The 13,314-nt window shown below is 36.3% G+C and overlaps 1 protein-coding gene across 1 annotated transcript in view; it reads left to right on the top strand.

Moving 5' to 3' along the window:
• The window catches only part of LOC122428741 (multidrug resistance-associated protein 1-like), a 91,148-nt gene that overhangs the window by 57,158 nt on the left and 20,676 nt on the right, over positions 1 to 13,314 (top strand). The window contains exons 17-18 of the mRNA XM_043448826.1: positions 6,855 to 6,915; positions 7,417 to 7,636. Coding sequence (XP_043304761.1) covers positions 6,855 to 6,915; positions 7,417 to 7,636 — 281 coding nt within the window. The remainder of the gene's footprint in view (positions 1 to 6,854; positions 6,916 to 7,416; positions 7,637 to 13,314) is intronic.

The raw sequence follows: 13,314 nt of genomic DNA, 5'->3' as shown, positions 1-13,314 counted from the left end.
GGAATGAACTACAGAGAAATGAATACTTTAGGATCTAATAGCTCAGAACTTTGTAGTTTCAACCTTGAATTGTTCTAAAGGATTGATAGTCCTGTGAATGTGTGTATGATGCAGATGCTGCAGATTGGAGCTTTGTGTGTATACCAGGTTTAGATGAGTAGGTAAACTAAATTATTCCTCTTTGATCCTGAAGACCTTGGACTGCTTCTTTTTTTTGGCTAGGTATTGTCATCCAGTCTCATGACTTAAGTTACCTTTACACCAAGTGTATATCTCCAGCCCAACCTGTCCTCTGAACCCCAGAGGTGGATCCTCCTCTTGGACATCTAATCTCAGCTCATGGCAACACTGTTCTTCCAGTTACTTAGATAAAAATATCTTGCAATCACCCTTGACCTCTTTCTTTTTCCACATCCAATCCATCATCAAATCCCCAATGACTCTATCTTCAAAGTAGATCCAATAACCCAGAATTCAAACACTACTCATCAATTTCACAGCTACCCTTTTGCCAAATCACTGTCATTTCTCACTTGAATTATTGTAATTGTCTTCTTATGAGTCTTCCTGCCAACAGCCTGTCCATGTACTGTCTGTTCACAACCTACATCAAGTGGCTTGTTTTACAGATATGAGTCAGATCATACCAGTCTTCTGCCCCAAATCTCCAAAGGTTCACATCTCAGAGTGAAATCCCAAGTCTTTACAAGGGCCTGTTAAGGGCTTGCCAGGTGGTGCTAATGGTAAATAACCCACCTGCCAATGCAGGTATATGTAAGAGATGTGGGTTCCATCTTGGGTCAGGAAGATCCCCTGGAGGAGGGCATGGCAACCCACTCCAGTACTCTTGCCTGGAGAATCCCACAGACAGAGGAGCTTGGCAAGCTACAGTCCACGGGGTCACAAAGAGTCAGACACAACTGAAGCAATTTAGCATGCACATATGTTTAAAGCCTTGGAGGACCTGAACCTGTCTATCTTTCTGATCTCAGAACCTCCTAAAGCTCATTTCACTATTCTATTCCAGCAGCCCTGACTCTGCTATTCCTAGGCAATCAGACATGCTCCTTCCCTGGGATCCCACTGGTTAGGGCATATTTCTCCCAGATATCCATTTGGCTTATGCTCTCCCACCTTCTGCAAGTCTTTCCTCAAGTATCACCTCATCAATGAAGACTTGTTCAACCACGCTATTTTATATCACAGTATTTCCTATCCCTTCTCTGCTTTTATCCCCATAATTTTTATTAATTATCTGCATAGTAGAAAATGTATTTGCTTGTTTTTTGTCTTTCTCTTACCTCTAGGTTGTAAGCTTTATAAGAGCAGGAATTTTTGTCTTTTTGTTCTCTGTTACTGCCATCTAAATAACACATTTCAACTAAACACTCAATAGCTTGTAACCTGGTGTTCAATAAGCATTTTGAATGGATGAATAAATAACTAGAGACTGAAAGAACACTCAGGGAACTTTAAACTATCATTTTATTTTTTCTTACCATTATAACAGTGTTTCATTTATATGAGTGCAATTTTTAAGGGTCTCCAAGAAAAGCAAATCCACTGAAGCGGAAACACTGAAGCAGACTTTGAAATTTCTGTGCTGTGGCACTTGTACACATCTCTGGATCATAGTTTTCATTTGTGTATAGTCTCACCATACACTCAATAAGTAGCTTGCTTTAAAGCTTAAAAGTGAAAAAGTAATAATTATTGTTGTAAACATAATTGTACCCTTTCCTCTATAGTAAATCATTTTCCTTATTTATAAGTCATCTTTAGTTATATTTAAATTGAACCTCTCAAAGTTTTGGTGGACCACTTTTGCATAATTTTTGCAAATTTTTTCCTTGAAAAAAGCACCCCAGTCCTTATAGAGGTTTGTTTACAGATCTGGTTTCTAAACATTTATCGAGTTACGGAGGCCAAATAGAAACCAGCTTGCTGAAAGTTACTTCTTCAGTAAAGATCGCATCAAAAAAGATTACCTCATTGTACTATGGCACATTCATGTCAACACAGCTTGGCCTCAAACTTAACTTTTTAATGACTGTGATAAAAGTGTTATTGGAGGTCCCTGAATCCTCCATACCATTTTTATGTTGTCTATGAGAGATCAGAGACTTATTTTCATTTCTCCAAAATATGTGCATTTCTTTACATACTTCCATGTATTTCTTACTTTACGACTTTCTATACAATCCTTAGTCTAGCTTTCGTTTTTTTTAATCTGCTTTACTTTTCGGTAAGATAACATTATATGGAGAAAATTTTCCTGACTTTCAATCTAACTTGTATTTCTTAAACTTACTCAATTACTTCCAATTTGTGCAGAATTAAGATAGACTAGAGACTGGAAGATAGAAGGAAGTAATAGCGACCACAACGACTCTCTAGAGTGGGATGTACTGAAATAGAACAATGAATCTTCCTTGTGGAAGGATTCTCAGGAAAACTGACTACCCATCAAGAGAAAAGGTGGAAAGGAATGTGGACCAAATAATGTTTGAGAGTCTCTCCCTTTGAAATTTAAGAATTAGAATTACTTTATGACATTAGTTTTGTTTTCAAATAGGGACTAAAATAATAGGAACTGTTTCAACATTTTATTCTTCATTTTGTGGTTTAATTTTGTATGGTATATATTAATTATTTTATTTCCTTAAAATCCTTATTACTATCTTCCCTGAATAAAATGAACTGGAAATGCTATTTTAGTATCTAGACTGCCCCCTTCTGGCTTTCATGTCAGACTCTATTAATCACTTTAATCCTCCCATACATACTCTGTACTTTACAACTGTAGGCTCAGTTCAGGGATAATGGTTTCAGTATGTTAATTTTATATATTTTATACAAAAATATGCAGACAGATATTGTGCCAACTTTCCCAAGGGTTTCTGAAGGACAGAACAAGACTCATTTGTAAAACTTCTCTACCAGCACAAAATAATTTGCTCTTTTAAAATTCAAATAAAACCTGTTGTTCACAACAAAATGCCCTGGATCAAATGCAATATTTTCATGGAAAAAGGATAATTAACATTGTAGTTTGTGAAAATTGAAACTTTTGTGTAAAGTTCATTAAATTATTGGTCTTTGTTAGTTATGTCTAATTAGGATGCTTTAATTCCCTTTTAACAGTTGGGTTTCATAGCATTTTATATCCCACTACATTAAGAATTAATTTTTTGGCTTGACACCAATGCTAAATTTGCTTATCCAAACAGAAGCCATGCCAAGGGCTTGAAGGATGATGACAGTAATTAACCCAAATCATATACCAGGAGCTATTCCAATGAAAGTGTCTGTTAAATAGTGTATCTTTTTTTTTTGATGGTGAAACTGATCCGGCAAAGGGCATGTACCACGACCTCCCACAGAGTGTTTCTTGACAGAAATGCCAAACATGGGCAGGGAAAAACTACTGAACTGATCAAATAGCCATTTCTTATTCTGATAAACAGAATGGGAAGCATGGAGAAATGGGGGCATGCATGTACCTCAGCTCAGAATTTCTAGAGGTCAGTTTGATATTTCATGTATCAAATGACTTAGAATTTAGCGGGTCTCATGCTCTTACGTCCCTACAAGGGGCCATGAGAGATGTATAAACAGAATGAGCATTATAGCAATAGTAAAGTAGGAAAAATCTACAACAGGCGTAAGTTTTGATTTTGTTCAACAAGTCTTAACTTAGTAAAAGCATAAAATCTTACATTGCCATATGACAGAATAAAATGTTATTATAGAATGATATTTGAGGTTGGTTATATTTGTTGTTGTTCAGTCATTCAGTCGTGTCCGACTTTTTGTGACCCCATGGGCTACAGCACGCCAGGCTTCCCTGTCCTTCACCATCTCCCAGAGCTTGATTAAACTCATGTCCACTGAGTCGGTGATGCCATCCAATCATCTCATTCTCTGTCATCCCCTTCTACTCCTGCCTTCAATCTTTCCCAATATCAGGGTCTTTTCTAATGAGTTGGCTCTTCACATCAGTGGCCAAAGTATGGGAGCTTCAGCTTCAGCATCAGTCCTTCTGATGAACATTCAGGGTTTATTTCCTTTAGGATTGACTGGTTTGATCTTCTTGCTGTCCAAGGGACTCTCAAGAGTCTTCTCAAACACCACAGTTCAAAAACATCAATATTTTGGCTCTCAGCCTCCTTTATGGTCCAACTTTCACATTCATACATGACTACTGGAAAAACCATAGCTTTGACTGTACAGACCTTTGTTGGCAAAGTAATGTCTGTTCTTTTTATATTAAGTTGAAAAGACCACATGTACATTTTTAAAAACAGTAAGACTGGTTAAGGAGCAACATTTGAATTATGACACCACACATTTTGGAGAAGGAAATAGCAACCCATTCTAGTGTTCTTTCCTGGAGAACCTCCTGGACAGAGGAGCCTAGCAGGCTACAGTCCATGGAGTCACAAAGAGTCAGATAAGAAGACACACACACACACACACACACACATAAAGACTCCAGCAGTACTCACAAGCACCTTAGCACCAGATATCTCTGGAATATAGCATTATGAGTATTTTTCTTCTGTTTCTATTCCTCTGTGTTTTTCTTCTCTCTCCTCCTTTGTCCTTGTTCTTCCTTGTGCTATTCAGTATTTTCCAAATATTTCTTCAGTAATACAATTCCAGAAGAATTGACAGCTCCTTGGTGATGGTTGGAAATGTGTCAAGATTGAGACAGAGGAAGTGTTTTGGCCAGAGTAAGCTTTAGAAGAGGTAAGAAATAACTGGTTCAGTCCAGGGTGGTTGAGATAAACAAGTAGAGATGAAGCAGATGGCAAGTAAGCTTTTTACTGTATGTATCTGGAGCTCAGAAAAGAGGTTTGGACTTGAGAAGTCCATTTTAAAGTCACCCACAGAGAAGAAGTTTGTTGAAACTGGGGTTGGAGGAGATTGCTCAGAAGAGGGGCATACAAAAGGAATAATGACTAGAGCTGAGTGTCATGGAATATAAATGTTAAAAGAAGACAGAGAAACTAATGGAAACCTAGACAGGTGGAAGAAAACACAAAGGTATGATGGTAAGGAAGTTAAAGGAAACATATCTTAAACGAGGGGATGATCAATGATGTTAATTTCTATGAAGAGTTTAGGTGAGATAATTTTCAAAGTATCCCAAGAATACAGCAGTAAGTATTGTACTTACTTTATCAAGGCCCCACTGATGGAAACCCTTTCAGCCAGGTGTTGGAAAGTTCAAGGAGAAAAAAAAGATGGTTTGGCAGAAAAATATTTGGCTACAGAAGGAAGGCAGGAAGTAAGAGGGTAACAACACAGGAATGAGGGTGGAATCATTTTTGTGGTGATGGTATTAATTAAAAGATGAGAAAAATGTGTAGTTCTTTGTGGGCTGATGGGAAAGAGATGCTTGAAAGGAAGTAGATGAAGATTAAAAAAGAGAACAATTGAGGGTCTTAAAATTTGCCATGCGATAAAATGATCCCTTGCATCATTCCTTTAAAGATGGGTTTCCAGAGGGGGAATCTTACAATCTGCATTTTTATCAAGCACTATCAAGTGACTCATCAACAGGAAAGTATGGAAATAATTATAGTTAATGGATGTCTTTTGAGGAAATGGGCAGAATGTGATTCAGATCATAAGGTTATCCTTGGATCTGAGGAGAGAATTATCTTTGGTTTTTATAGGAGAGAGTCAGAAGAGGCAGAGTGGAGATGCAGGTAAATGTAGAAGTGTGGTGACTGACGTCCCTCTCTGCTTTGACCTTCTCCATCAGATAGGATGTGAAGACCCCTTCTGAGAGATGCAAGAATTTCTAGGCACTATGAAAACCCACATGGAAGGAAGATACTAATTTATGGTGGATCCAGTTTGCAAGGCTTTATGATCTTTTGAAGTAGCAGTCCACAGATAGGGAGCAAGTGTGATCAGGACTGGCTTGTGAGTTCTAATGTTGAAGCTTAATAGAAAGAAAAGGAAAACGATTAAAGTTTAGAATACCACCACCATTTGGGTGAAATGTAATCATGGAGTACAGGCTGAATAATGAAAAGATTCAAGACAGGACATAGATGTGCTTAGTCCTGAGAGTTTTCCTAAACGTGGGACAGTTGATGCTAAAACCAGGGAGACCCCAGGTAGACCAGGATCATCAGTCATCCTAGGGAGCATGGATGATAGAAACTTGCATTTTTAAACTGAGAGTCTCGATAGAATAAGAACCAAATATAGTGAGACTAACTGAATGTACAATTTAGAAACAGAAGAGGCTACATTATGGCCAGAGGCTGAAATAATTAGAGTTGGGTTTGCAAAGGTGGATTAGTTCCAGGTAATAAGATTCATGGTTTATGGTCATGAAAGTTGATGGCCAATGTAGCATGCAGCTGACAGACTCTAAAAGTATGAAGGTCATGAAGTTGAGAAGAGATTGAGTGTAATACGGTTGTCCTTGTCAGCTATGCCATCCCCTAGAATGGTGGCAGAATGAGGTGGCATGAATAAGCTTGATGCTAGTCTTCTGGTAGGACAGGAGGCAAGGACCTGAGGAGTCACAGATTACGGTACAGCCGGATGGAATTAGTTTAAACCGTCTAGGAGTTTGGCTCAAGTTTGAAGGATAATTTTCTAGAAGAAACAATGAAAAAATCAGGTAATATGCCCTGGCTCTAAAATATGTGGAGTATGGAAGAATAAACAATTTCCCTTCCAGAAGATTAAAGAAACAAAGTTAGGTTGCCGTTAATGAAGCAGATGAATATGCAAAAAAAGGGATTAAGAATGTATAACTTTTAAAAACTGTTTGGTTGATCTAAAAATCTAAAGGAAAAAAAGAACATTTTGTCTTGCTTTATCAGGCCCTTATTGGATCAAAGAAAACAGTTCTCAGTGAGAAAAGAAAAGATTCCTGTTGGTGGGGTAAGTACCAGAATAACTAGCGTTATTTGTTACCAACCACTCCCATGTAAGTATTATTAACAAATACCATCTATTTTTTTTATTGAATTTGAAGGGAGTTGCTATATAATATTTTGGGGAAATTAAAGTAAATGAGCTGTCGGACATTAGAGTGATGTTTAATTATTTAGCTATGTATATTTAGCTATGTATATTCTTATTTACTAAAGATATTTAGCTATATATATTTCACTATGTATATTCTTGTTAGTGACAGTAACTAACATTATTTGAGCACTTATTTTTAAGCCTTCAGGACTGTGCAGGTACTTTGCTTGTACTTATAAGGTGGCTACTATTATTGTTCCAATTTATAAATGAGTAATCTGAAGATTAGAGGAGTTAATAATTTGAATCAAAGTCATAAAGCTTAGAATATATCACAGTAGGTTTAAATCTAGCTTTTAGTATGACTTTTAATTACAGTAATTTATCATTTTTTAAAAACAATTTTGCTTTTAGGTGAAGTTTTCAGTCATTCTGAAGTATCTTCAAGCCTTCGGCTGGCTCTGGGTGTGGCTGAATGTGGTCACTTGCCTGGGGCAGAATTTGCTGGGAACTGGACAGAATCTCTGGCTTAGTACCTGGGCAAAAGAAGCAAAGCACATGAATGATTTCACAGAATGGAAGCAAATAAGAAGCAATAAATTAAGCATCTATGGATTACTGGGATTAATGCAAGGTTAAAAAAAAATTCTAGCTTTTTTTTTTTCAGTTGCTTTTCTTTTCTTTTTCTAACCTAACTGATCTGGACGCAAGCATAAGGCTTTTTTTTTTTTTTTTTTAATCTACACCATAATATTCAGATACTTTGGGATAATTCAAATACATATATTTTTAATTCATCATATTTGAGAGAGTAAACGGAAACTTGTGTGTGTCAACTACATGACCCATACTAAAAAATTTGTCTCATTTAATCTTGCCAATAAGTATTTAGAAAGGTATCATTATCCCCATTTTATAGCTGAGAAAATGGAGGTTTATCTGTTAAGTCATTCAGGACTCAAAGTCTTGACTACAGGGCCATTCACCGTATGTGGGAAGCTTGTGACTGATGTGAAGATCAGTCAGTGAGTCTGTTAAAAACTGCATTGTAAGTGAAGTTTACTACTACATGGCAAGCAGTATTTGTATAAAATAGTATAAGATGACACTGGGAGGATTTAGAGCAGGGGAAAGCTATATTTGGTTGAGAAATTAAGATAATTCCCAAGGCATAGTTGGCATTTGAGGCAACACTGAAAAGATGGATTGAGTTTTGTCAGAGATCACAGAGAAGGGGAGGTGAGAGATGCAGAGAAAGATGTTCAGAAAGACGGATAGGAAAGGTGAGGGGGATAGAGGCACAGCTGAGGATGCCAGTCTGAGTCATCTTCAGGTAAGTGATGGGGCAGTAGAGAAACAGAAAGGTAGTTTGAAAATGTGTTAAAGATGATGGTTGAAAAGGCAAGTGTAAAACTTTGGGGAAAACATGACAGAATTCGGAATTATTTTTCAGAGTATGAATAAATTTGGTGTGATGAAAAAACAGATGGATTTTTATTGGAGGGACTAAAGTCAGAGACCAGGGAGAAGTTGGGATCAGTAGAGATAAAATTAATCAAGTATTTTCAGGCGTCTAGATGAGAGATAAACTAGTACAAAAAGGTCTCTTATCTGATCCATCTCCTTGTCACTAAAAGCATCTAGTCCAGTGCTAACCAATGGGTAGGGAATGGAATAAGACTAAAGAAAGCATGAATGGAGGAAGGGTCAGAGAACTGCAGTGGGGTTAGAGAAAAGGGGTGGATAGCAAGGACATTGCGGTGAAAAGATATATAAGATTTATTGTGTGTAAGAAGAGAGCATCACTTGAGATTTTGAAGTTCGAGTAATTGGGAAAACAATGAAGACAAAATTAAAGAAACCAGTGGGGAAGAGTCTTAAGTGATAGAACAGAGAAATTATGAATTCAATTTGGAACACCTTTAGTGGGAAGTGTGGATATATTTTTCTGCTGTTTTTCCCCCCAGTAAGCAAAGTAGATTCACACTGTCCTTCAAAGAAGTTAAGTGATTCGAAAGAGGAAGAAGAAAGATTCTCAAAAGTATAGTACTCAAAAGTACAGAACCATTAAAGGAAAGGTTTTTTAAATTAGAGACAATCTTTGTGTATTTATAAGGAGAAAAGAGGATAACGTGAAGGAGAGCAATAAATAAGAAATAACAAATCAGCTACATGGAAGTCTTGCTGTCTAAGGATATGCATCAGGGAAAACAGAAAGAATACATGCTTTTGGTAACAGAAGATGAGGATAACATTTAAAAGTATGTGACTCAAGGCCTTGCTTTGTTTTCTACTCTCCTATCTTATTTTTTTATTATGTCCCCATAGTACTAGCTATAAGTATCTCCATGGAAAGTAAACAAATATTTTGAGGCAAATTTATGCTTGGTTTGTCATTCTGTTACACTCATTGGGAAAAGAGTTTTTATGTTAATAACTAAAACGAGATTCAGAGACTTGGAATGTGCTTGGTTCTAAACCAGTGAGTCAAGTTTATTGGCTTGTGGTTTGCAACTCAATGAGGTGAAGGTAGATTTAGAGATATAGCAATAGAATGCTGAGCAGCAAAAGAAATATCCCATATACATCTCTATACCTGTGTCTATCATCATATATAGGAGAGTTAAACTCTTACCAACCTACTGAGCTCCTGTTACAGTTTTAAGGGAGATTCAGTATCCTTTGGAGAATATTTTAAGTGACCAAATACTGTTATTTTCCTATACTAAGCAAGGTATGCAAGTTTAGTATTCAAAATTTTACTCATTTACTTTAATTAACTGTCAGGAGGTGTAAAAATTATTTTGTAATGAAAGTAACAGATTATATACAATTTAATCAAAAAGGTTTTTTCATGACTGAATTTTTGTTTTTTACATTTAAAAATTTAAAGTTTTGACTTACTATTAAATGTAACTGTTATAAATTTTAAATTATTTCATAAGAAGTGAAACTCTATAATTCCTGATTTTATTAGTGGTCCACAGCTGCATCCTCTGGAACCTGACCCAATCAAAAGTAGGCTGTATTCACTGATATCATAAAAGCTTACATTACTTTTTGAGCTTTAAAGCATAAATAGCACTTTCACATGTTAATACCAGAGGCCTGGTATGAATAATATAGAAGGCTAACATTCAAACAAAACTGGAGTACTGAAGCAGAAAATACTGCATCTATATTTTATAACAATGATAACGATCCTACCTTATCTTCTGAAAAAGAAATAGCCCTAAACATTTTATTTCTGGTTCTCAGCTATGGGCTGAATCTCTGGAACACTCTGGACACCCCTAATCGATTGTGTTTTATGCCCCCTTGTTAGGACCTTCTTTTCCAGCCCAATGTGTAAAATATAGACACCTTATTTTCAAAGTGGAGTGTTTAAGGAGTACACTGCTACTTCCTATTTGAGATGAATGAGTGGATCATTTACTTTACTTACCTTGCAGAATTCCACTGAAATGGTAGTGAAGAAATCCAAACGTAAAGGGTTCAGGGGATTTCACAGTGATGAATTTCTACGTAACCGATTATACTGATAATCAAGGTAGAAGAACCTGTAACCAGGAACAAATACTAGATGAAGCTGTAAAACATACTGAGTGGTTCAGTCTATCCACTGGGGAAACACAAGTACAAGGAGTAAGATTAAGTAGCATAGAAATAATCCAAGTGGTTCACTAGAGCTTTGTTCTGGCCTGCCAGCCTCTCCTACAACCCCCGCCCGATCCCCAGCACTATTCATGTATTATTATATACCAGCTGGCCCAGTAGGAGTACAATGAAAACTAGGAGCTGATGTTTAAAAAGAAAATGAAGGTTACTAGTGTGTGTGACATATATTAAAGATGGCCTCCTTATGTGGCTTTTGAAGAAGTTCCAGCCTGCATGTCTAAATCACCATATCAGACTTGCAATGTCACACCTACTTACATGGAACTTCCATTCAGAGGACAGAAATGTTGGGGGAAATTAATGTATGCGCTGGCACACCAAGTACATCTTGATTAAGCATGTCTTAATTATTATTTTATATATTATTTTATTAAATATTAATTATTAATTAATGTATATGCTTGGCACACCAAGTACCTCTGGATTAAGCATGTCTTTATCTCGCATGTTTAAACTGGTCATGATGGATGGTCATGCATTTTAATCAAGTGAACAGTATAAATAAGAGCTAACAAATAGAACAGTGGAACCAAGAAAGTAAAATACTCATACTCACTCAGTATATAAGAGAAGCTTAAAATATCTAACTAGTATCTTTAGATATTCACATGGCAGAAGCAGAGCAAGTGCAGAATGTGCTGAAATAAGGTCAATCTAAGAGCAAGAAGTTTCTTAAAAATTTTAAAGAATTTAAAGAGGTTGTACAAGTGTGAGAAGATAAATTGGAGGAGATAGTCCCAGATGTACAGCATCAGAAACAGATGGCAAATGATAAATAAGGAGAAATTAGAGTAACAATCCAGGATGTTCAACATCCCTATAGTAAGACTTTCAGTAAATGCAGATAGAAATTATCAAATATATAATATGTAACAACATTTTCTGTATTTGAGAATTGAAGCCTGTCCCCACAAATGTTCCAGTTTAGAGCAGAAATACAGGGGGTTCCAAGATAGTACTTTGTGTTGCAAGAGGAGGGGGCAAAAGAGGATAAAAGAAATAATAGAATATCTGATGAGTTCGAATATATTCAAAAGAATTTTGCTGACTCTTGAATTGTTTGGGAATAGATGAGTTCTTGTTGCATAGAAAAATAGTGGTACAAGCATTGTAAATGTAGTGAACTTCATGAATATTATGTTTAGTAGTAATGTAAACACTGAATATTTGAGGGGAAAAGGGGCAGCAACCTATTTTTAGAAGGGCTAGAAAGTGTGGGGGATTGAGGTAGGAAAATAATAGGAAATATTTAAGAGTAAGAAATTATTTAACAGTCGTGTGTGTTGTTATTTAAAATATAACAGAACTAGCTAAAATAATTTGAGGTGGTCAGGGTCAACTATTTTTGTTTTGCTTTGTTTTACACATTATACCTATAAGAATCATGTTGCCAACACACTTTTATTAACAATTTTATATAGTAGAGATCAACAAAGTAATTGTGTATTCCAGAAGACTCAAAAGCAAATGTCTCAGATAACATGAAAGTTTATTGATGCCTCAAACGGAGAAGTCCAGGCACAAGTCTTTAAACTCACTTGATCCAGGGGGCTCAAACTAAGTATCCACTACTCTTTATTTATCAGTTCTACTCGTTTTCCTCATTTGCTTAATCCTTAAGCTTCACATGGTGATGGAAATGTTATCTTTCAAATTGCCCTCCATAGAAACCCAAGAAATTACTCTCCTTGAAACAACTGAGTTACATATTCATCTTTGAATCAATCATTATAACCAAACATCTCTTCTTCCAACCTTACAAGTTCCCAAGTCGGCGATTCTTTGTCCTTTCATTTCTTCTTGCACACCTGGATAGCCCTTTTCTGAGCTTGCCTCTTTCTTGTTATATTCAGTATTTTGTCTAACACAGCTCGCAATCGTCAATAGATGCTGTTAACTGTTTTTTAACCTCTTCCACTAAAGCTACATGTTGATTATATTTTCTGACTTTTTAGTTTGTCAAGAACAACCCTTCCACCAACCACATCTCTGTAGCTTGACAGACCAAAAAGTTTTATTCCTCACTCACACCACTTGTGCATTGTTGATTAGGAAGGGGATTTTTTCTGATTCTAGAGCCCAAGTTGGAAAAGCAACCCGACTTTTTTTTTTTTTTTTTTAAACTTTGGCAGGCACTGTGCAAAGGGAATAGGAGCTTTAGCAGATCTGACTCCAACAATTAAATGCTCTAATCTGGAAGTATCATGTGTTGTTTCTCCCTCAGTGTATTGTTCAGAACTATTTCTTTGGTGTCTCCAATCACAAGGGGGCCAAAAAGTATAATTCTACCATGGACCTAGAAGCTAGGAGACCTGAAACTATTTGCCTAGTAGCACCAGTGACTACCATTGTCCCTCAAGACATTATAAAGTTAATAGGTTGCTAAAATTCTATCCACCTGTTTGATCTCATCTTCAGAGCATTTCTCTAGAAGCTATGCTCAAAAATAAGAGAGCCCTGCTCTGATACCCCATCAGAGCATCTGTATTTATTTTCAGCGTGCCATGTACATTTATGCTTAGTTTGGTCCAGAGTTACACATTCTAAAGTTTGATACTTGAGTCTTCCATTAAAAATAAATTCTATGATATGCAATTTCTTGAGTGTTAAAATTTGAAGTTGAAGCTGTTAACA

Source organism: Cervus canadensis, chromosome 27, assembly GCF_019320065.1.
Source record: "Cervus canadensis isolate Bull #8, Minnesota chromosome 27, ASM1932006v1, whole genome shotgun sequence".
Taxonomy (NCBI): domain Eukaryota; kingdom Metazoa; phylum Chordata; class Mammalia; order Artiodactyla; family Cervidae; genus Cervus; species Cervus canadensis.
This window is presented reverse-complemented; position numbering and strand designations above follow the sequence as displayed.